At 44.2% G+C, this 24107-nt stretch overlaps 1 protein-coding gene across 1 annotated transcript in view; it reads left to right on the forward strand.

Moving 5' to 3' along the window:
- Window positions 1–24107, forward strand: part of LOC117867745 (S-adenosyl-L-methionine-dependent tRNA 4-demethylwyosine synthase TYW1-like) — a 138412-nt gene that overhangs the window by 51138 nt on the left and 63167 nt on the right. The window contains exons 13-14 of the mRNA XM_034752988.1: window positions 3054–3231; window positions 7311–7446. Of these exons, the coding sequence (XP_034608879.1) occupies window positions 3054–3231; window positions 7311–7446 (314 nt within the window). The remainder of the gene's footprint in view (window positions 1–3053; window positions 3232–7310; window positions 7447–24107) is intronic.

The raw sequence follows: 24107 nt of genomic DNA on the forward strand, positions 1-24107 counted from the left end.
GTACTCGGCACCCAGAACTCCAACTGGAGTCAATAGGAGCTGCAGGTGCTCAGCACCTCTGGAAATCAGCCCACTTGAATGTGTAACCTGAAATCTTTTTGGCTTTGTTTCCTGTATGAACTACTCATTAGCTCACATCCTTTTTCAGATATAGAAAATTAGTTACCTTGCCAGGGTCAACACTTGTGCACAAGAAAAGCCAGCCTGTTTGACAGGAAAACTCTAGAACTAAGTTCTTTCTTATTGACAGTTTAGATTATGACTCTGTCAGGAGTCAAATGAAGCATCTGTAAAATGTACAAGACGAGTCTTTGTCTTGGATGTCATTGGGTAACCCATTTGTCTATCATGGCTGAGCATGGAGTGCGCCCAATGGATGAGAAACACGACAGGCAGAAACTTTTTTCAACAGTATGGAGTGATCCTGTCTAGTTCATTGGTGTTCTCTCTTATGTAAACCCAACTTGAGTTAAGCAAAGTCGGCCCTGCCTTCCTTTTTCATTAAGTTGCTGATTTAAATCCTGTTATGTTTTGGACCCCCACTCTGATACAGCTTCCAGCCACAGAATTCTCCACTGTGTAAATGATATATATATATATATAGAGAGAGAGATCTTATTGATTGATTGGCTGCTGAAGGGGACAGGGGCAGGATAATTTATTTGATGGATACTTTTTCTAGGTAGTGACTAGTAAACCCCATTGTCCTTTGCAAGGGCACATGCTGCATACGCATAATAAATAAATAAATAAAAACCCGGAAAAGCAGGTACCTTTGGTATTGCAGTCCTGGATTTGTAATGAAGTGTGCCCTGAAAATCTAGGTGCTGTAAGAGGTGGGGAGGGAAGGTCACTTATCTGTGTGTTTCTGATATGTTTAAACAAGATCCTTAATACAGAGTACTATAATGCCGGTCCTGTAAGAACAGTGAAGCTTGGTCCATAATGTCTGTTGCCCCTTGAGCTGCAGTGCTTAGGCATATGTGAAATTAAAGTCACAAAGAGCTGAGGAGGTGGAAGAGTAAGGGCCTTAGAACTGAAAGTGAGCTCAGCCACCGGAAATGGGAAGTTGAATGCGGTCATTATGTTTAGTTATTAAGTGTATGGGAGTTCATGTGCTTCTTAACATGTCCATGTACTCATTGGGAATAACCCTGAGTTAGCATATCATTTATGCTGGTCAAAATGATTGCTTCTAAAACCTCAATACCCCACCATTGTGTATGTAGTGCATGCCATGTTGGACAACAACTGTTGTAGGAAAATTTTAGAGAATTTAAAAATGTACTATTGGGATTATTTCTTATTTCCCTCTGCTTGTAAGCCTGATGCTTTGGTCACCATTGTCCAATAGCGTAGGGTTCATAGGGGAAGAGAAATTAAGCTAAATGCCTCCCAGAATAACTTTGAGACATGGAAATGTCATTACTTTAATGTCTGATATCTCTGCCCCTTCCAGAACTAGAAGAAAGTGCTGTTTGTCCCCCATTGTAAAGCTGCGATTTTCCTTTCCAGTGGGGTAAAATTCCCATTTCTAGTCCTGCAGGGTCCCAAGCGAGTAGATACTAAAGCTGTCACAGGCTCAGGACTAAATATAACTCATTTTAAACGCACTATATACCTCTACCCCGATATAACGTGACCCAATATAACAAATTCAGATATAATGCGGTAAAGCAGCGCTCCGGGGGGGGCGGGGCTGCGCGCTCCAGCGGATCAAAGCAAGTTCGATATAATGCAGTTTCACCTATAATGTGGTAAGATTTTTTGGCTCCCGAGGACAGCGTTATATCGGGGTGTACTTCCTGGTTCTGTTCACAGACCAACTTCTCTATTTAAGGCTGAGGCTGTATCCTCAGAACACTTTTTTTTTATCTTGATGTTGCAGTCTAGTGGGTAATTTTCTGTACCATTTAAGCTGCAGTGTCTAGGCAACATGAGGTGAGTTGAGGACTACGAAGCCATAACTCTTAAAATGCTTAGTATATTATTCAAATGCATCAAGGCACCTCAGGGCAATATAAAGTGACATCTTCAGAATAGAAATTTGAATTGGCTTGCCTCTTATTCCTAGTGAAATGAGTTCATGTGCAGACGCAGAAGCTCAGGGATCTAGTAATGGATGGGATAGAGCGCTCTTCATTGCCAGATTGCTAGTATCAATCTGGCTCACGTTCTTAGGAGCTAAAAGCACTTACATCTGATGACTGTTCGCTACAGTTGGTAGCCTTATTGTTTCTACCTTCTCACTTGGAAGTGGTCCTTGCAACTCAGGGATGAAGCAGTGTTTGTGTGTTAATAGGTCTTTTGTCTGTTAGGAAATGTCTTAAACCAGATGGTATTGGTGACTGATATTGATTTGCAATGGAATATTGTTGCTGTGTTAAATGAAATGTGGGCCTTTGTTTTCATGTGAAATGAACAAACTACTTTCAGCTCCAAGGGAGGAGGAACATAACTTTTTAATTTCTTAAAGAACGGCTTATGGTGCTTGGTTTTGTTCCCTCGTTCCTATTCCTTCACGTGTATTTTGAGGACTTATATATGGGCGAGAGACTATTCTGTACTGTGTACTAAAATATTGCCTTTGTTGTTTATATAGGTTCATTGTATACACAGTGAGCTGAGTCCTCCGTTGGTGCAAAGCAATGTTGGGGCATTGACTTCAATGATGCCATGTTAATTTATACCAGCTGCGGATCTGGCTCAGTAGCGTCAATCATCAGTCCCGTTTTCTTGATCTTGACACAATGAAAATCTTAAAATGAGTAGCAGCATAGGTGGATTGTCTCAAGTAGATGATTCAGAAGGGCTGCTTACAAATTGGTGTTCAGTTATTGGAGGGTAAAATGTTGCGCTTTTTTTTTTTCTTCTTCTTCAGGATTAACCAATCTTCTCTTTCCCTGTGATGGTCAGCAAATTTTCTTCCGCACTTTACTCTCTTCCCAGTTTCCAATGAATATTCAAGATTGCTGTGCATGTAGGTTTTGCATGAATTATTCTGTAAATTCTTTTCCCACAGCACTCTTCCCCCCCCCTTCCCTTTTTTCCAGGTGTGCCAGGAGTGAGAGTAGATCGCTTTGAAGAAGGGATGGTGGTGAAACACTGTGCGCTGTCTCTGGTGGGAGAGCCAATTATGTACCCAGAAATCAACACGTTCTTAAAACTGCTGCACCGGCACAACATCTCCAGCTTCCTGGTTACAAATGCACAGTTCCCTGTGGAGATTAGGTGAGAATCCTACAAAGTAGGTTTTTTTTTTTTTTTTTTTTAATGGTTTTGTCTTGTTCTAAAGAGTTGATGTATGGTTTGCTTTTACTTTATCATAGTGGAAATACACAATGCCACAGTCTGCATTAGAAATAGCCATTAGAATTATTGCTCAGAATCTGCCTGGGTCATAGTTTTAGTCTCTCTGGGCTCGTTTCCCTCCCTCTTCCTTCTCTTCTCCACACCAATGTACATTTACTTTCTTTATTTCCTCGTGCCTCTTAAATGCAGTGCAATTACTTGGAAGTGAAATATAGGCGGTATAACCAAACGTCCATTCCAGAAGGTTCTGGAGATACCTAAAGTCTATAAGGATAAAACAAATGAAATGCAAATTGTATTTTGCTTTTGGTGTTGCAGCTGAGTAAAGGAAGGGAGTGTTTCTAATAGATGGGGCACAAATTAAAGCTCATGAGTTCTATTCCCAGTTCACTCACTTGCTTCCTTGTGCCCTTGGGCAAGTCACTCACTTCTTCTCTCAATATTCCCACCTGCAAAAGGTAATTAGTCATTTTTATCTAACCTCGCAGAGGGAGCTGTGAAATTTAATATTTGTAAAGCATTTTCAGATACTTCGATTAAAGGTCCTGGGTGAATGCAAAGTATTATTTGTCTCTTTTGAGAGTGCTTGACCCCTTTTTAACCAAAAATCCGTACAGCACTGAAAAACTCGCTGCTAATGCTCAGACCTTGTCTTCAGCTCCCACAACTGCAGGGGGTGGGGGGGTGGGGAGGGAGAGAGTACTCCGAAAGGCATTAGTTAACAGCATAGACCCAAATTCTTCTCTGGTGGAATGCTAGCAGTGTCAGTGGAGGTACAGCAGCAATGGCTTTGGTGTGTTTTGTTTCCCACAATCTCTAATTCCAGGTGAACAGGACATTCCATTTGTTGCAAAAGAATAACTTACACATCAGCAATCTCTGATATTTTGGCTTCCTCTCTGGCCTCCTTTTTTGGTCTGAATGTGAGGAGTGGGGGGTGGGAAATGGCAAATTTTTTGGAGTGAGTAATTAGGTACTCCAAAGCCATTCCACATGACTGGGTAATTGTGTAATCAAGTTACTTTTCAAACCACGTATTATGTCCCTGATAGACAGAAACTGCTCTTTCTAGAAACTAAACATTGAATTTAAAAAGAGAGCCAACACTATTTTTGAAAATATATTTCTTGGAAACTGACGTCGTTTTTTTTTTTTTTTTTAGTGATAAAATTCTAGTTTGGCTCTCTCATCAGCATGTCCATTGAGCCCAACGAGCAAAATCCTAGCCTGGTATCTGGTACAGCAGTTAATAAGACTTGCTTTAAGACCACCCAAACCTTGCTAAGATAAGAGTGGTCCTATTCCTGCTGCTGAGCTTAGACTCTACAGTTTATTGACCTGATATTTTGTCTGTATTGTAAGTCTCTTAGGGCTCTGTGTACAAAAGCATTTGCAGGTTTAGCTGACAATTATATCCACTGTTTTTTAGTTACAATAGGTTGTGTCCCTTGTTTGTTCACTGCTAAATCCATGTCAGAGCCCCATGGAATATCGCAGCCGCTCTCACAGCTTGTGGGATAGAACGACAAGAGTATTCATATACTGTACTTTCAGACCCAACTATGCCCCCTTGTGGGTGCTGGGGCTCAGTCCATCACTGCAAAGCGGGACAGCATAGTGCAAGAGGGTATGTAAAACCCCTGCTCTTGATCGTGTCCCCATCCTTCTGTGGTATAACTACTACACCTCTACCCCGATATAATGCTGTCCTCGGGAGCCAAAAAATCTTACCGCGTTATAGGTGAAACCGCGTTATATCGAACTTGCTTTGATCCGCTGGAGTGCGCAGCCCCACCCGCACACCGCGTTGTATTCGAATTCGTGTTATATCGGGGTAGAGGTGTAATTCTGCTGGCTGCCTGCAGCTGCTGGGGATGGGACATGCTTTGGTTCCTTGGAGAAGAGGAACTTTTCCAGTTACCATTCTGAAAGTGACTAGCTCTGTCTTGAGTGATACCTTAATAATAATAATATATTATTTTATTAGGAAAATGTAACATGCAAAAGACTGGCTACGCTCTTTGTAATTGAATATTTCAATCCCTTGATACCTGGAACACTTGGCCATTTAGATGATTGCCATTTGGACTGTCAGTTCAGAGCATGCTCACTAGTAAAACGGTTCTTAATCTAAAATATTAGATTTGTTTCCCATTAATGATCTGTTCTTGTCTGAATCTGGAGAGGAGGAATATGCTTGGGTACTTTGCAAGTTCATGTCGAGTAATTGGATTTTCCGACCACTGACAGCTCAGCTCTGGTCTCATTCCAGGCAATTCTTGTCACTTTTAGTTTTCACCTTCATGTTTTTTTAAAGCAGGAGTGATTGACAGCTGTATGAAGGATTCTTTTTTTAAAGCACCAGATCAGACTGGAGTTGTAGCCTGCTCATTAGCAGCCTTCACAGGCAGCGTTTGTGGAAGGCTCTTCCTTAATTTCCTAAGATATTGAGTTAAGACCCTTAGAACTGTGCGATAAAATTTTGAAGCTGTCACTTCGTCTAGAAGGCATTGTGGTAGAGTGTTTTTGCCCAGTGTTTGACAAATGTCACCAGCCCTCCAGAAGAGACAAAAAGGGTATAAAAATTAATTTACTTTGTCTATTTCTCTTGCTTTTAAGGAGCTTGCTAAGTGTGATTCTCTCAGCTTGTTACTCTTTGTTCATTATTCCTTGCATAGCAGAATACAGTGTTATTTATTCTGCTCTTTGCATCCCCAGTTATCTGTGTCTGCAGCACACTTGCTAGCCTTGGGGTTCCAGCATGGATGAAATCGGTCACAGGCTTGTGGAATAGGTTTTACTTTTTAGAAGTTGTTTACGTAGTGCTTGTGTTAACCCACTGGTGAATGTGTGTTTTAACTGGGGGCTGTGACAACTCCTGTCCTCTGTGGATCCGCTTAGAGGGGACCTGTAACACACATTCACCAGGAGATTACACTTGTAAACAGCGTAATGTCTTGAATTATAAAAGAGCTATAGCATAATATGCTTTCCTGCAGAAATCCAAGCTGCAGCCCTTTCCACTTAGACTGATGCAGGCTGGGATTGCTGTAATGACCTCTTTAGTCAGCTAGACAAAGGCATTGATGTCCTTGTGTGAGCTGTATCCCACACTTTTTGCACCAGAGGAACAGTCCTCAAAATGTTGGAACTTGGGAGCCTGGGCTATTAAAGTGTGGGGAGGAAATTATAAACTAAGGATACGCTTTGGAATCAATGTCTCATATTCTAGTAGGTCTGTGGCTCCAAGCATGCTTACAGTAGTGCTAGTTGAAAAGGATTCAGTGCAAAATTTTGGGCGAGTCCCATGAAATAAGGTCCTCTACAAAGTACCAGGAGCACATTTCTAAAGCCACTTTTACACTTCTTTTGTTGCAAAATGCCCGTTTGTGTTTGGCTTACAGTTTTGGAGCCTTAAAGTTCCACCTGCCCAGCTCAGAGATGTCCCACTCTGCTGGGTGAACTCCATTGAGCAGCACTGCATTTCAGTTGAATAGGGCTGCCTTCCTATAGGACAGGTTGCATTTTAGGGCACTTTGCCTGCAGATGCTCTAATAGGAAGTGAAGCTTTTAAATGCTTCTGTTGAGACCACAGGCTCCTTTGATCACAGGCCGCTTGGGAAGGTTCTTAATTAGTGTTCTACCTGGATGAAATATGCTGTTCAGTGAGGATTGGATCGTTGAACAATCACTGGGTTTCACCCTTCTGCAAGTGGTTAGTATGTGGTGTTCCTTGCTTTGTGGCACATTATGTGGTGAAAGACTATTTTCTGTCGCTATTAGAAACCCCAGCCATTTGCTAAAGATGCACTGCTGAACTTTGAGAGAGTATGCTGTAAATATTACATTACTGCTTTTGCTTTTGGGAACAGAGCAGAATCCAACATAGTTATTTGCTCTGCAATGTTATGTCTTATGGATGCTTCTGTAAAAAAGCATAAATTCAGTTAGCTATAATGTCTGAAAATAATGATTCTCCTCTCCTTTTTATTGGCAAGGAACCTTGAGCCAGTAACGCAGCTGTATGTCAGCGTGGATGCTAGCACCAAAGAAAGCCTGAAGAAAATTGACCGTCCCCTCTTCAAGGATTTCTGGCAAAGATTTCTAGACAGTTTAAAGGCCTTGGCTGAAAAGGTACCAAGTTAAGAATCGTTTTTGTTAACTTTTCCCCCTTTCTGCCCATTTTCTGCTCAGGAAGGGGCGGGGGGGGCGTTGTGGGGCTTGAAGGAAATGGGATGCTGAAATGAAGAGCTTTATTTCTGTGCTCTGTACAGTTTGTGGCGTTCGGATTGCTAGACTGCTTATCCTAACTCAAAGCTAACAAAGGACTTTGGGGTTTTTTATATGGGAATAAATTTCAGGAGACGAGAGCTAGAATGTGTGTCAGGAAGAGAATCATATATTTATTTTCCTGTCCAAAATGGAGGTAGTCCCTGCCGAAACAGCTCACAGCCAAAACGAGGCGGTTAGAGAAAGGTAGGAAGCCCAGAAGAGGGCATGAAAGCATGTGTGATAGCTAACATTCGTTTCCAAAGCTTTCACCAGGATCTTAGCAAAGCCCCTGTCTTTTGAACACTTCCACATTGGCTGCAATGGGACTACTGATGTGTAAAAATAAGCGTACGTGTAAATGTTTGTTTGCAGGATTGGGGCCAAAGACAGTGGCTGTATTTACTTGGGCAATGAAAGGATGCTGCCTCTTTGATATTTCCAGGTTGTAACTTTCTTTCTGTACTGCATAAGGCAGTTGAACACTGGGCCAAATTCACTGCAGGCTTAAGACCTGCTTCTACCAGCTGTGAGTTTAGGCCATAATCTTTTATAATTTTCCATCTATCTGAGAGAGCTCTACTGATCTGATTTGGGCACTGTGTGAATTAACAAGATAGGTGTTTTGTGTACATGTTTTCTCTTGTCTTTACTATTGCAGCACTCTGAAAAAAAGCTTTTATTCATATTTCTGGCACAACTTTACATGCTGCCAGTGAGACTGAGCAGATGGGAGATGCTATTTAGTGTATATAATAAGCTTTGCTGTGTTCCGAGACTACAAATATTAGGCCTGTTTCTGCCAGATTTACTTACATGAATAGACCCATTAACTTCAGTGGAACTGCCCGAAGGCTTGGTCCTGCAAATGCATGCAATTAGTTTTTTCACGTGGATACACCAGTTTCACTTGCTGGCAGTACTCACACGGGTAAAGGTACTTGTGTTGAGTGTCCGTGTACAGGATCGTCTTTGTAAACTCAGGGCGGAATCCTGGCTACAGCAAAGTCAGGGGCAAAATTTCCATTAACTTGAATGGGATCGGGATTTGGCTTGGGGAGGCCCAAAAATCGATTAACCCAAAAGGAAACAAAACCAACCAAACAAAAAAGGGGGACATTTTGATGTATTAGGAAATCTGACTTTGGCTAGTAGAATCTCTCTCTTGACCTTGGTTATATAAGGTACATTCACTGCTGAGTTCCTGCCTGTTGTCAGAATCTTTCCACCTTCATTTTTTGTGAGGAACATATTGGCAGTTATATCCATAGAGCTAAAAATACTTTTGGTCAAGGTGAAGACGAAGGGGAAAAAAAAGCCATGCTGATAGCTGCATTTTTTTCCCTTCAAAGACAGATTTGGGTGTTCTTATAACGCTGACAACACAGCACCCTCTTAATAGCAGCCAAGGTTGATGATATCCTTGATCAGCAATGGGGTCTGATTTGCATAATACCAGGCAAAAATATGCAAATGTCAAAATCCCCTAGGAAGCTTGTATATTTTTAGATGATTTTGTAATTTTACACATGGCTGTGGTTATAGGGGGTGTCTAGAAACACCTGAAGTGATTTATTAAGAAGGAGAACCTTCCAAGTTTTCTCCTCAGTGTGCATGCTTTGGTGACCAAGTCGGAGATTAAGCACTGTTTCATAGGACTCTGATGAATTAAGTGTGGGCAAAGCTGATGCTGCTTCTGATGATCTCAAGGGATACGGTTCAAACAACAATATGGATGTTGGGATAGGGAAGCGATGATGCATTGTGTTGAGAAAAGCAGTGCTATGTATCAGGAAACAGAACACAAGTCCTTAGTTTTGCACGATGCATTCAGCTGTCGTGTCTTACATAATTCCTCCAAGACACAGACAGGATGATATTGTAGTTGATATAAGGTCGTTGTTATTAAGAGTTTATAGTGGGTTTTCATTCCCTGTGCTGTCAGAAAATAAAAGGCTTCTAAAAACCGACATAAAATGTTTTCCTGTGCTTGCTACAACTTTGTTTGTTTGGCAAGAGTTGTTCCAGTATTCTTGCTCTCCCTCATCCTGCCTGTGGTTGGTTGCTTGTATCACAGTAGCACACAGAGGGCCCAGACAAGAGCAGGGCTCTATTGTGGTTGGTACTTTAAGTATGAGAGTCAGTCCCAGCCTGGCATCTTGGAGAGCCAGGTAGTCTGGGAGCCCTGAGGTCTCCAGCTCTGGGGAAAGCTGTCTGGAGTCGCAGACCCGGGGAGATTGTCCCAGGACTTCCAGGATCCCAGCTCTTGTAGGCTCCCTGCTGTGGTGCTGAGAGTCCTGGCTCCACAGCAGAGATCCTGGAAATCCTGGCATGGTGGGACTGTCCTGGAGCTGCAAACCCTAGGCGCCTGGGGTCTCTAGCTCCATGGCAGGATTTCCTCAGAACCCTAGCGGGCAGGGTTTCACCCCGAGTTTGTTAAACCAGTCTTGCTTTCATGAGAAATTTGTGGTTCAGTGACCTGTGTTTTCGGAATAAAGTTTCCTCAGAAAATCTCTGACCATCTCTTATCAGGATATCACTTTCCAGTGCAAGCAACAGTGTATCTTCCCAATCCTGCTGGAAAGGCATAACAAGTGGGGTTCCGCAGGGGTCTGTTTTGGGACCAGCTCTGTTCAATATCTTCATTAACGACTTAGATATTGGCATAGAAAGTACGCTTATTAAGTTTGCGGATGATACCAAGCTGGGAGGGATTGCAACTGCTTTGGAGGACAGGGTCATAATTCAAAATGATCTGGACAAATTGGAGAAATGGTCTGAGTTAAACAGGATGAAGTTTAACAAAGACAAATGCAAAGTGCTCCACTTAGGGAGAAAAAATCAGTTTCACACATACAGAATGGGAAGAGACTGTCTAGGAAGGAGTACGGCAGAAAGGGACCTAGGGGTTATAGTGGACCACAAGCTAAATATGAGTCAACAGTGTGATGCTGTTGCAAAAAAAGCAAACATGATTCTGGGATGTATTAACAGGTGTGTTGTGAGCAAGACACGAGAAGTCATTCTTCCGCTCTACTCTGCTCTGGTTAGGCCTCAGCTGGAGTATTGTGTCCAGTTCTGGGCACCGCATTTCAAGAAGGATGTGGAGAAATTGGAGAGGGTCCAGAGAAGAGCAACAAGAAGGATTAAAGGTCTTGAGAACATGACCTATGAAGGAAGGCTGAAAGAATTGGGTTTGTTTAGTTTGGAAAAGAGACTGAGAGGTGGCATGATAGCAGTTTTCAGGTATCTAAAAGGGTGTCAGAAGGAGGAGGGAGAAAACTTGTTCACCTTAGCCTCTAAGGATAGAACAAGAAGCAATGGGTTTAAACTGCAGCAAGGGAGGTCTAGGTTGGACATTAGGAAAAAGTTTCTAACTGTCAGGGTGGTTAAACACTGGAATAAATTGCTTAGGGAGGTTGTGGAATCTCCATGTCTGGAGATATTTAAGGCCTTGTCTACACTACGAGAGTAGTTCGATTTTACTTAAATCGAATATTTGGAATCGATATTGCAAAGTCGAACGTGTGTGTCCACACTAAGGACAGTAATTCGACTTTGTGAGTCCACACTAACGGGGAAAGCGTCGACATTGGAAGCGGTGCACTGTGGGCAGCTATCCCACAGTTCCCGCAGTCCCCGCTGCCCATTGGAATTCTGGGTCGAGCCACCAATGCCTTCTGGGTAAAAAAATGTGTCGAGGGTGCTTTTGGGTAACTGTCGTCATCCATCCATCACTCACTCCCGCCCTCCCTCCCTCCCTGAAAGCGCCGGCGGGAAATCATTTCGCGCACTTTTCAAGTCATTGACAGCGCGGACGCCACAGCACTGTGAGCATGGAGCCCGCTGCAACCATCGCTGCAGTTGTGGCCGCTCTCAACGCCTCGCAGCTTATCATACAGGTTGCCCTGAGGCAGATGCAGAAAAGTCAGGCGAGGAGGCTACGTCAACGCGGTGATGGCCTGAAGTCTGAGAGTAGCACAGACCTCTCAGAAAGCAGGGGACCCAGCGCCGAGGACATCACGGTGGCAATGGGTCATGTTGATGCTGTGAAACGGCGATTCTGGGCACGGGAAACAAGCACTGAGTGGTGGGACCGCATAGTGCTGCAGGTCTGGGATGAATCACAGTGGCTGCGAAACTTCCGCATGCGGAAGGGAACTTTCCTTGAACTTTGTGAGTTGCTGTCCCCTGCCCTGAAGCGCAATGACACCTGGATGCGAGCAGCCCTGACTGTCCAGAAGCGAGTGGCCATAGCCCTCTGGAAGCTTGCAACGCCAGACAGCTACCGGTCAGTCGCAAACCAGTTTGGGGTGGGCAAATCTACCGTGGGGGTTGTTGTGATGCAAGTAGCCAAGGCAATCGTTGATGTACTGCTGCCAAAGGTAGTGACCCTGGGAAACTTGGAGGCGATCATAGATGGCTTCGCAGCGATGGGATTCCCAAACTGCGGTGGGGCCATAGATGGAACTCACATCCCTATCCTGGCACCGGAACACCAGGCCAGCCAGTACATTAACAGAAAGGGCTACTTTTCCATGGTGCTGCAAGCACTGGTGGACCACAGGGGACGTTTTACCAACATCTACGTGGGATGGCCGGGCAAGGTTCATGACGCTCGTGTTTTCAGGAACTCTGGTCTGTTTAGACGGCTGCAGCAAGGTATTTACTTCCCGGACCACAAAATAACTGTTGGGGATGTGCAGATGCCTATAGTCATCCTCGGGGACCCAGCCTACCCGCTAATGCCCTGGCTCATGAAGCCCTATACAGGTGCCCTGGACACTGAAAAAGAACTCTTCAACTACCGGCTGAGCAAGTGCAGAATGGTGGTGGAGTGTGCTTTTGGACGTCTCAAGGGGAGATGGAGAAGCTTGATGACTCGCTGTGATCTCAGCGAAACCAATATCCCCATTGTTATAGCAGCTTGCTGTGTGCTCCACAATCTCTGTGAGAGCAAGGGGGAGACCTTTATGGCGGGGTGGGAGGTTGAGGAAATTAGCCTGGCTGCTGATTACTCACAGCCAGACAGCCGGGCGATTAGAAGAGACCAGCGGGAAGCGCTGTGCATCCGGGAGGCTTTGAAAGCAAAGTTCCTGAGTGAGCAGGGTAACCTGTGACTTTCTAATTTTGTGTACAGAGAAGCCTTCACCCCACTTCCAACACACGTTTCAAAATAAAAATAGTTCTACTTTGTTAAAGCACACCGTTTTCTGTAATACTGTTTTCGCGGGAATTTTTTAAAACTGGGACGCAGACTGTGGTGCGGAGCGGGTGTAGTGTAGTCGCGCGAATGCAGCTTCTAAACTGAAGGACTGACAGGCTCCGGTGCGGTGGGATGGTTCTTTCAACGGAGCCTGTCACCCCTCCTGATAGGGACTGTGTGTATGGGGGTACTATGTGACTTTGTGGCGGGGGGGGACGCTTACAGATCCCCTGCTGTGTGGCTCTGTGATCCTGCCTAAGGACCGCCGCTTCAGATCTCTAACTGCCCTCCCGTGCCACAAAGTCACAGAGCAACCCACCTCCCACCACATAACATGAAAAGAACCTCCCAGACTAACCAGGGTAAGTAGTCACTGCATCACTGCACTATGTATGTGCCCTGCTGCTGTGCCTGCCCCCGACTATGTACCCTGCCAAAGGTGACTGTCCTGTCCAATTACCAACCCCCTTTCCCCCCCTCCTCCAAAAGAACATGATGGAAACAGTAGTTAACAGAAACATATTTTTTATTATCAACTACACATGGGACTGGGAAGTGAAACTTGGACGGGGGCTTGTGTCAGGCGGGAAGGAAAGAACTTGTCAAACTTTGGGGACTGAGAGCCTTCTGCTGCTCGAGCTCTCTGCAGGGGTGCAGTGAGAGTTAGCAGGGACTCTGCCGCCTCTCCTTCTGTGCACTTTGGGTGAAGGGAGTATGGGACTTGGTGGCGGGGGAGGGCGGTTAGAGATGGACTGCAGCGGGGCTCTGTCCTCCTGCCTCCGTTCCTGCAGAACATCCACAAGGCGCCGGAGCGTGTCCGTTTGCTCCCTCAGTAGTCCAAGCAGGGTTTGAGTCGCCTGCTGGTCTTCCTGACGCCACCTCTCCTCCCGATCCATGTTGGCTTGGTGCATTTGGGACAAGTTCTCCCGCCACTGGGTCTGCTGTGCTGCCTGTGCTCTGGAGCAGGCTATAAGCTCGGAGAACATGTCCTCCCGTGTCCTCTTCTTCTTATGCCTAATCCTCCCTAGCCTCTGGGAGTGTGATGACAGGCTAGGTTGTGAGACAGTCGCAGATGGGGCTGTGGGAATGGGAAAAAGGGAGTGAATTCCTCAGAAAGATAAATGTAGTTGTGAACAAAGAACATAGTCTTTCTCTGTGAACAGGACCATGCACAGCACCTATCACATGCGCACTCAGCACAAGGTCGAATTCTCGGCCTTCGCATTCAGTGTCTGGGGTTTTGCAGACCACATTTGAGAACCGTGTCAGGACAACGGAATTGCTCTTGCACGCAGACATGGTAAGCCGTAGATTCGTGGCAGCTTAAAACTTTAATATTAGCAATGGCCTCATTTCACATTGAAATCAATGTCGGTCCCTGCTGCCAGCAATCCGGCAAGCAGGAAGTCTGCTCCTGTGCCACACCCTCGCGGCTGTCCCCGGGAACGATCCCTTTCGGCTGCCCCTCTCCCGCCTCCACCGCGTGACTGCAAACCAGCGGTTACAGTTCTGTAAAGGAACGGTAAAGCAGTCCCAACACTAACATTCCCCTACCTCATTCAAAGCAGGTCATCATGAGCGACATCACCCTCATGAGGATCTCTGAGAGCGACAGACAGAGAATGCTCCGGGAAAGCCTCCAAAGACCAGGGCCGTATGCCGCCATGCTGTGCCAAGCAATGATTCCGGAGTACTTGCTAGTCTCGTGGCGCGGCAACGTGTCCTACTACGGAGGACCCAATAAGGCCGCTCTCCCCAAGAACCTAATGCAGCGGATTTCAAATTACCTGCAGGAGAGCTTCCTTGAGATGTCCCAGGAGGATTTCTGCTCCATCCCCGGACATATAGACCGCATCTTACTGTAGCTGCAGTAGCAGGGACTAAACAGTAGAGCGGCTTGGGCAGGACAATCATGCAAAACCGGACATTGCTAGATTTTTTTTCAATAGTTGCACTGCCCATGACTGAACCGTAAAGTTAATCAAACTAATCATGAGAAACCCATTTTTTAAATTGTTAATATTCATGTTCTGTTACAAATAAATGTTTAGATGTTTACAACACTTACTGGATGATCCTTCACCAGATTCTGTGTCCGGGGTAACGGCTGGGGAGGGTTGGTAGGGGATCTCTGTAAGGGTGATGAAGAGATCCTGGCTGTCGGGGAAATCAGCGTTGTGAGCGCTGTCGACTGCCTCGTCCTCCTCATCTCCTTCCTCATCTTCCCCGTCCGCTAACATGTCCGAGGATCCGGCCGTGGACACTATCCCATCCTCAGAGTCCACAGTCAGTGGTGGGGTAGTGGTGGCGGCCGCACCGAGGATGGAATGCAGTGCCTCGTAGAAACGGGATGTCTGGGGATGGGATCCGGAGCGTCCGTTTGCCTCTTTGGTCTTCTGGTAGCCTTGCCTCAGCTCCTTGATTTTCACGCGGCACTGCGTTACATCCCGGCTGTATCCTCTCTCTGCCATGTCTTTAGAGATCTTCTCATAGATCTTTGCATTCCGTCTTTTGGATCGCAGCTGGGAAAGCACGGACTCATCGCCCCACACAGCGATGAGATCCAAGACTTCCCGATCAGTCCATGCTGGGGCCCTCTTTCTATTCTGAGCTTGCACTGCCATCAGTGCTGGAGAGCTCTGCATCGTTGCCAGTGCTGCTGAGCTCGCCACGATGTCCAGACAGGAAATGAGATTCAAACTGGCCAGACAGGAAAAGGAATTCAAATTCAAATTTTCCCGGGGCTTTTCCTGTGTGGCAGTTCAGAACATCCGAGCTCTTACTGCTGTCCAGAGCGTCAACAGAGTGGTGCACTGTGGGATAGCTCCTGGAGCTATTAGCGTCGATTTCCATCCACACCTAGCCTAATTCGACATGGCCATGTCGAATTTAGCGCTACTCCCCTCGTCGGGGAGGAGTACAGAAGTCGAATTAAAGAGACCTCTATGTCGAACTAAATACCTTCGCGGTGTGGACGGGTGCAGGGTTAATTCGATGTAACGGCGCTAACTTCGACATAAACGCCTAGTGTAGACCAGGCCTAAGAGTAGGTTAGATAAATGTCCATCAGGGATGGTCTAGACAGTATTTGGTCCTGCCATGTGGGCAGGGAACTGGACTCGATGACCTCTCGAGGTCCCTTCCAGTCCTTGAATCTATGAATCTTCCAGCTGATGCGGAGAAGCTATTTTCAGGCGTAAGTCTTGCTCTCTCCAAAGTAATCTTTATTGCAGTGCTCTTTATGATACGCTTTCCGAGAGATCTGTGTGATTTAGTGTTAGGTAGCTGGTGGGTACTCAGAAAGCTTTATTTGTTTTAGATCTAAATGTATATTCTGAACATGTCTTAAGCACTGTTTATCAATGAAAAGTAAGAGACAGGTGTCAAGTGAGTGATTAAACTAACATCTAATTTAAAATGTGCTTCTTCCAAGCATCATGTCTGAAATACCCAGCAGAGCTCACTCACCCCTTCATCCTTCCAAAGCAGATGACTTTAGCTGATCAAAAAGATGAAGGGCTGACTTAATTTACAGTTGACAAGTACCTTCCTGGGGAGAAAATGACTGGTACTAAAGGGTTTTTTCAGTGTAGTGGTGAAAGAAATAATAAGAACCGGTGGCTGGAAGGTAAAGCCAGACAGATTAAAATTAGAAATGAAGCTGATGCTTTTAACGGTGAGGGTCGTGAACTACTGGAACAAACTACTGAGGGAAGTTGTGGATCCTCTATCTCTTGAAGTCTTTAGCTCAAGTTTGAATACCTTTCTGGAAGAGATGCTTTAGCCAAACCGAGGGTTTTGGGCTCAGTACAGGAGTAGTTGGGTGACATTCCATTGGCTTGTGTTACACAGTCAGACTAGATAATGTAATGGCCCCTTTTGGCCTTTAAAAACTATGATTCTATAGACTTGATTTCCATGAATTCTACTGAGTGAGGTTCTTTACGATGACAGCTGTTGAAAATTAAGGACCTGTCTGTGCTGCATGGACAGTACAAATCTGGTGACACGTTTCATAAAAAGAGGGTGTGGCGGTTAGTACAGGGGGTGGAGTGACCTTGTGTGGGGACCCCAAGCATAATTTGGCTCATAGTTGGTCAGCTGCTTTGGGGCTGAAAAATGGCATAAAAATGTACTCCCTTTAAAATCGGATAAATGCTATTTTATGGTAAGTGACTTACATATTTGTACAACAGAAGCTGTAAAATTATCTTGGAGAAAAGTTGAAGTAGGTGCCAGCAGAGTGTTAAGATCTGCATTTGGGATCCATCATTACCCTGTGGTACCTGTGCGCACACGTATATTTTTCTTTGAGAAATTAGTTCAACTAATTTTTAAGCAGGGAACTGTTTGCTCACTCACAAAGGAAATTCATGGAGCTGATGAATACCAGAGTATAGGAAAAAGTCAATTTTGTGAGCTTGATGCATTCTGCAGAGTTCTTTTCCGCCTCCGCATGGTGCCACCTCTTTGTCATCTTTAGGTGCCCCCTAGGTACCTCTTATTTCTCCGTCTCCTTGACTTAATCATCATAAATCCTTTCCAATCTGCTCAGTACACTGTACCTCAAAGTACTTGCTGTGCTGCCAGACACCAAGTAGGCATTATTGCACTGTTTTAACTTTGAGTGCAGGTGCCAATGTTCTCTTAAACAGATTAGAACGTTGGGGCGAGGGAGCCCAAACCCTAGGTTAATATAGCATTATGATCCTGCCAGAATTGATGACAAAGCAGGACATTATCCCGCCCTTAAAAAAGGGTCACACACGCTAAGGACCTCCCTGGTGAGCCTTTCCAGAGTTCATTCTGAATTGTATCTTTTTGTGGGATTTGGATCCTAAGTTTTAGATCTTTTCCTTTCTTCAAGTTAATTGAAATTTCTTTGGGAAAAGGGTAATGACTCTTTGCAGATGCAGTGCTGCAGAAGTTCCTCATCTTCAGTATGAAAGAAGGTTCTTAACTCTGCTTAACTGGGGACTTCACCTGTTGAACAGCCAGACCCTTAACTACAGTGCCATACTCCCCAATCCTGCCAAGCGATACACACCCGTAGATCTGTACTCCATGCATGGAGTCACCTTAAGGGATGGTGTTTGCAGACCCACTTGCAGGATCAGGGCCTCAAAATGTGAAGCGGCAATTATAATCAGTTTACCACTTTCTGACTCTATTTATGACACCACTTCTATGTAATTCCTCATAGATATCTGAGTGTATATGGAGATGTCTGCATCTAGATTTCAAAATTATGCAAGCTTGTGTCTGGTCCTGTTTACTTAACTCTTCTTTTTAATGTGATTCTTACTGCAACTTACTCTTTGGTTCTGTGTGTTTACACATGATGTAAATTCGTATACTCTGGGAGTTGAATCTTAGTTGTTTTTGGTGCTAATGCTCTATTACATTATACACTATATGCCAATAATTATAGCCTTTATGCTTGCAACAGATTTTGGTTTGTGTGGAGATTATTTTGTGTGGTTGAGGGGAGAAATCTCTGTTCGTCAGTTTGGAGAGACTGGTCTTTGTTTCTGAATCAAGATTTATTTTTTTAAGGAGACTGTAAAATGCAAAATTTGCAACAGATGTTGAAATCAGTAATCAATTTTGTGTCACTATAAATTTAGAAAAATCTGCCTCTCATGCACAGTAAACCATCTCTTCTCCACGAGCTGTTTGTTAGCTTTAATGATTTTGTTGACAAGATTTATTGGTGTAATCATTGTGAATTGGAACATGATGAAAGTTATAAAGGTACAATGTTTTATGTTAAGTGATACTCCCTGAAATACTTTGCCCTCTTTCAGCATGGCCTACCGAGGAGTATAATCTGAATGAATCTGGAACAAAAATATCGGGACTTTGGAAAGAATAAACACTTACTTAGCCTTTTCTAACCCTTCTAATATCACTTGGAGAAAGGAAAAGGGAACGAAGAAGTTTGTAAATAATACATTGCAAAATCAAACCTGTTTAATATTCCGCATCACTGGTCTCTACTGGGATACCTGGAGACCTGAAATTACAAATAATTACATTTTAAAAGACTGGTTAAGGATCAGTTCCAGTTTTGCTTACCTGGTGTCAGACTTCAATTTTTTCCTCTGCAGGAGTTAATTCCTATCTCTTATATAGCGCTTTTCAGCTGTAGCTCTCAAAGCGCTTTACAGAGGAGGTAAGCATCATCTTCCCTATTTTATAGATGAGCAAACTGAGGTGAAGTGACTTGTCCAAGGTCACTCAGCAATTCAGTGCCAGAGCTGGGAATAGAATCCAGCTCTGTTTAGTCCCAATCCACTAGACCAGGGGTCGGCAACGTTCGGCACGCGGCTCGCCAGGGTAAGCACTTTAGCGGGCTGGGCCAGTTTATTTACCTGCTGACACGGCAGGTTCGGCCGATCGCGGCCCCCACTTGCTGCGGTTCGCCGTCGCGGGCTAATGGGGGCTGCAGGAAGCGGCGAAGGCCGAGGGATGTGCTGGCGAGCCACGTGCCGAACGTTGCCGACCCCTGCACTAGATCATGCTGCTCTTGAGAGTTGATGATATGGCAAATACCCAAAAGAGAGCATTCTCTATCCTTCCACTGGGTTGACTTGGGAAGCCAGAGTTCTGTTCTGACCCTGACATGTTGGGTGACCTTGGGCAAGTCCCTTAACTTCTTTATTCTTTATCTGTAAAACGGGGCTGCTAATACTGACTTTTGAAAAGCACTTGGAAATCTTTAGCTGAAAAGGTTCTGTGTATATATGTATTCATTGGAACTCTTGCAGGGGAAAGATGGGGACTAATCACTGGTTGTGGCAGCTAAGTAAAGGAGAATTAAATCTCATTTTATTTAGAATGGTGATGGCCCAAATGCTGTGTAGACTTGTACTGGGTCTGTACAAGTTTTCAAGGTGTTGCATAATGTTCCCATCTGTTAAATGAGATGTAACCTCTTTTAACTGTTAGACATTTCTGTTGTCTTTAAACAAATACCAAGAAGCTCTAACTTGGTGATTTGTAAGGGAGTATTTATTTCGTCCATTGAATTTTTTTTATTTGACATTTTGTGAAAGAAGAGGAGTTGACAAAGCATTTCCAAGGGTGATTTACATTTTCATTTCAGTGAGAATGAATGTAAAACTGATGCAAAAGCACCACAAACAAAATTGAGAAATTCAGTACCGTGAAGAATATAGATACTGGTGTGCTAATGCATATCGAAAACAGAGGGAAAGAAAGAAACATGGATCCTTCCACACCCAAGAAAAATGGAATAGTAAGATGGCTCTTACTAGAAGAAGAGAAATCCACAGCAAGGATGAAAATGCAGTCTTTGGTCCATGTGGTAGGCTGTTTGGGTTGTAATTGTGACTTCCATGTAGAGCTAAATTGTGCTCTTAATTATGCCTGAGCTACCAAGGACAGATTTTGGCTAATTGCTTCTACATGTCTAGGAAGGATTTACCACAGCACACTGCATTCCAAAGACAAAGGGCCAGGTTTTGGTGTTCAGATTCAGGTTGGTGGCATTATTCTAGATCATACCAGTGCAAATGAGAGCAGAATCTGGCCCTAAACTTTCACTTTTGTTGGGGTTGCTATATTGTGAGTGAGCTGAGTGCCAATTTGCTTGAGCTGGGTTCTTTTTCTTACAGCCTATAGTAACTAAGGTCTTAACGCTGCAAAGAGAGTGCCATGTGTGGGGTCTTTGCATGAGTGCAAGGAGTATGTGCCTTAAACAGTTCCTTTATTATAACTGTACATCCACCTAGCAGGACACGAGACCAAAGCTGTTCCTAGTTTTGTCAGGCAGTTGCGTACTGGACAGCATTCAGATCCCTGCCTGGCTATACGAAGGGTAACCTTTGACTTCTCCAGCCACACCCATCAGCTTTAGTAACTAGCAGCTTCTGAGGGCAGGCAGGGCAGGCCATTTGTAGTCTAGTTGATGATGTAGGATCTGAGCTTTAGGGCCAGAGCCTGCATTTCTTCCTTGGACAAAACTCCCATTCAGTTTGCCACTCTCAGGACTGGACGGCTCGCCCTGCAGCGATCTTCAGTGCCCTTTCTGAAGCTGCTACACTGAAGAATTATTTTTAAAAAAATTAAAATTGAAGATTCCTCCTCATGAAAGCTTAACTACCTTGAGCAGAGTGGAGGCGGCTTGGAACTGAAATCTCTTAATTAGAGATTGACCAAAGGCTGTAAACTAATTGCCAGTTAAAGGTGATTTTTTTTGTTTTGTTTTTACATTAAGCCTTGTCACTATGTTTCAATTTAATGGGTTTGTTCAGCTGCTCCGATTAATGGTTAGCAATACGGAAAGGGAATAGTGTGGCAGTCAATTTTATGACTAGCATTAATACCATTGATTTTTGATGTAAGCACCATATAAAGTACAGTAAATCTGAAAGGACAGATGTATTTTGATCAATCTTTCCATCACTGTTTTCTCACCTAATTGCCTGCATAACCTTGCACTTCTGTTTAAGTACAAGAAACTATGTTACTAAATTTCATATGATAATCATCAGAAATGTACGGCGTTAGATGCACATCAAAGTAAACTGGTGGTTGTGGAACATGGAATGAAAGATAAACTGCCTTGTGAGACTGAAAACATGGTGAAGAGAGATTTCTGTGGTGGTCATGATTTTTGCAAAGCCCTCTACCATATTACAGTTAATTGAACATTATAATGGGAAGATAGTAATTATCAGAATGGGTCAGACCAGTGGTCCTTTTTCTGACAGTGACCAGTATCTGATGCTTCAGAGGATACGTCATGGCGGTACCTGACCACAGCAAAAATTTCTCCTTAACCACTGTGAGCTGTTATCAGCGTAGGGCCTGAAGCATGAGGGTTTATTTCTCCCTATAAAAAACACATTTCTAAAATCGTGTGTAATAAATCTCTGGATGTTTTCTTTATTCATATAAACGTCACATCCTTCTTTTTAATCCCACTAATTTTTCAAGCTCTGGGTTCTGCAGTTTAATTTTTCATGCCGTGCAATGAAAAAAAGTGTCAGGGTTTTAAAAGCCATTGCCTTAATATTGGTACTAAGCTTTAGGGAATGCATACCACTCTCTAATGCAAATTATTTTGTTTCAAAATCTGAAAAAAAAATCTGTAAGCATTTTTTATTATGCATTTGTTTAATTTCAGGAAATCCTAGGGGTGATGCATACAATCCTGTTTTTTTTTTTTTTTCATTTTTTTAAGTCCCTTCTACTCATTGAGCTACCAACTGGTAACTTTGTAGAGTTACTCCTCATCACCTCTTCCTAACAATAATATTTATTACTAATTTGTATTTGTCACATTCTGGGGTGAGGGGTTGTCACTGCCTGCCCTGTAACCCTGAATGCCTCCAAATGCTCTTCTACTGTGGTTCTTTTGTCTGGATGCTCCCAGCCAGCATCCAATCCTGCACTGAGTGTCCATGAGTTAAACATCTCTGACTCAGCAATTCTGGTTCCAGCAGTTTGTTTGTGACACCTCAGCCATGCTCTGGTGACACCTGGCAAGATAACCCCAACACACTCCCAGGCCTGAATTTTTCCCAAAATCATGTGCTCTGCAATGTCCAGCCCTGTCCATTGAGAGAGAGATTAAGGTTAATTGTTCCTTTAAAGGCACAATACCCAGCAGCTTGCCACCTTAACTGGAGTTAACGTTCACTTTAAATCAAACACAGCACTGGGTTGGTTTAGATTAAAAGTAAAACAAGTTTATTAACAAAAGGAGATAGGATTTCAAGTGAGTCAGATACAAAGGATAGAGTTGGAAATGGGTACAAGCAAGTGAAAGTGAAAAGGACTTTCTAGAAGCAAAGACTTGAACACAACAAGCTATAGGCTTTGTTCAAGGCAGTTTCCTTACCGATACTCCTACCAGCAAGATGCTGACCAAGCCCTCTGGTCAGGATCTCCCACAAAGTCCAAAGGGCTCAGTTCCTTTGCTGTCTGAGGTGAAAGATAAGGGTTCTTTGCCTCTCCCTTTTTATAGTCCAATGAAGCTTTGAAATGGTTTCTTCTGAAGGTTACCCCCCAAAATAAAGTTCATTCAAACTGGCGACGTGGAGTCTCCTGGTGAAGAAAGTTTCATGCTGCTTCTTCCCCCACTGGTATTTGCTAAAATGCAAATTGATCTGTTTTCTGCAATCTCCTCCCCCTGCTGTCTTGATGGTCCTGTGTACCTTCTATGTAATTTGCATTCCCGTTGTCTCTTAATGCAACAGTTCTCAACCAGGGGCCCTCTGGGGGCCACGTGCAGTTTTCAGGGGGCCTGACAAGCAGGACTGATGTTAGACTCACTGGAGCCTAGGGCAGAAAGCCAAACCCCCGCTATATGGGGCTGTAGCCCGCAAGCCCCGCCACCTGGGGCTAAAGCCGAAGCCTGAGCAACTTAGCTTTGGGGGATCCTGTGGCGTGAGGCCCTGGCGAATTGCCCTGGTTGCTACCCTCTAATTCCAGCCCTGACTTTCATATGCAGAAAAGCAGTTGTTGTGGCACAGGTGGGGCGTGGAGTTTTTATTGCATGTTGGGGGGAGAGTGGGGGCTTCAGAAAGAAAAAGGTTGAGAACGTCTGTTTTAATGTACCTTGGCGATGCCTTCCAGGATGGGATAACTTTTGTCCTGGTTGGCAGACACACTTTGAAAACATAATTTCCAACTTGTTTGTAAATTTTGAATTTGTCTTCTGTAAATATATATCACAATAATATGAATGAGCTGTATGGGGTTAGCTTTCTATTGATGTTTTACCTGACACCTTTTAGTTACAGGTTGTGACATCAGTGGACTGGTCAGGGCAGGCCAGGTGAAAATCACTACCAGATTCCAATGTGCACCTTGCCCTCTTGCATTGAGATGTTAGGGTCACAGCATTGTCATAGCTTTTCTAGCTTCTGAGCTGCCCCATGTCCTCTGTTGAGCTCCTAAAGTCACCCCCTGGGGATAGGAGTGGAGTTTCTTCACAGCCAGCGTTTTGCTCTCCGAAGTATATTCCACAAGGGCTGCAAATCTGCCAGCCTAATGGGATCTGGCAAGGAAAATTAGAAACTTAGTTAGGGATTCATGGGGAGAAATAACTTCAAATTATTATTCTTCATATTACAGCACCATCTAGAGGCCCCAACTGAGATCAGGGCCCTGGTGTGCTGGGTGCTGTGAGACCGTCACACTCCATGGGGCTGAATAGGTTAAATAGCTTCTATGGCAGAGAACGGAAAGTCTCCAAAATCGCTGAACGGGCCGTTTTCTACATTTAGTGTGCAGATGAATCTGAAGCTGAAAGCATGTGCTTTGGATACTGTGAAATTGCACACAT

The sequence above is a fragment of the Trachemys scripta genome, chromosome 18, assembly GCF_013100865.1.
Source record: "Trachemys scripta elegans isolate TJP31775 chromosome 18, CAS_Tse_1.0, whole genome shotgun sequence".
NCBI classification, from domain to species: Eukaryota; Metazoa; Chordata; order Testudines; family Emydidae; genus Trachemys; species Trachemys scripta.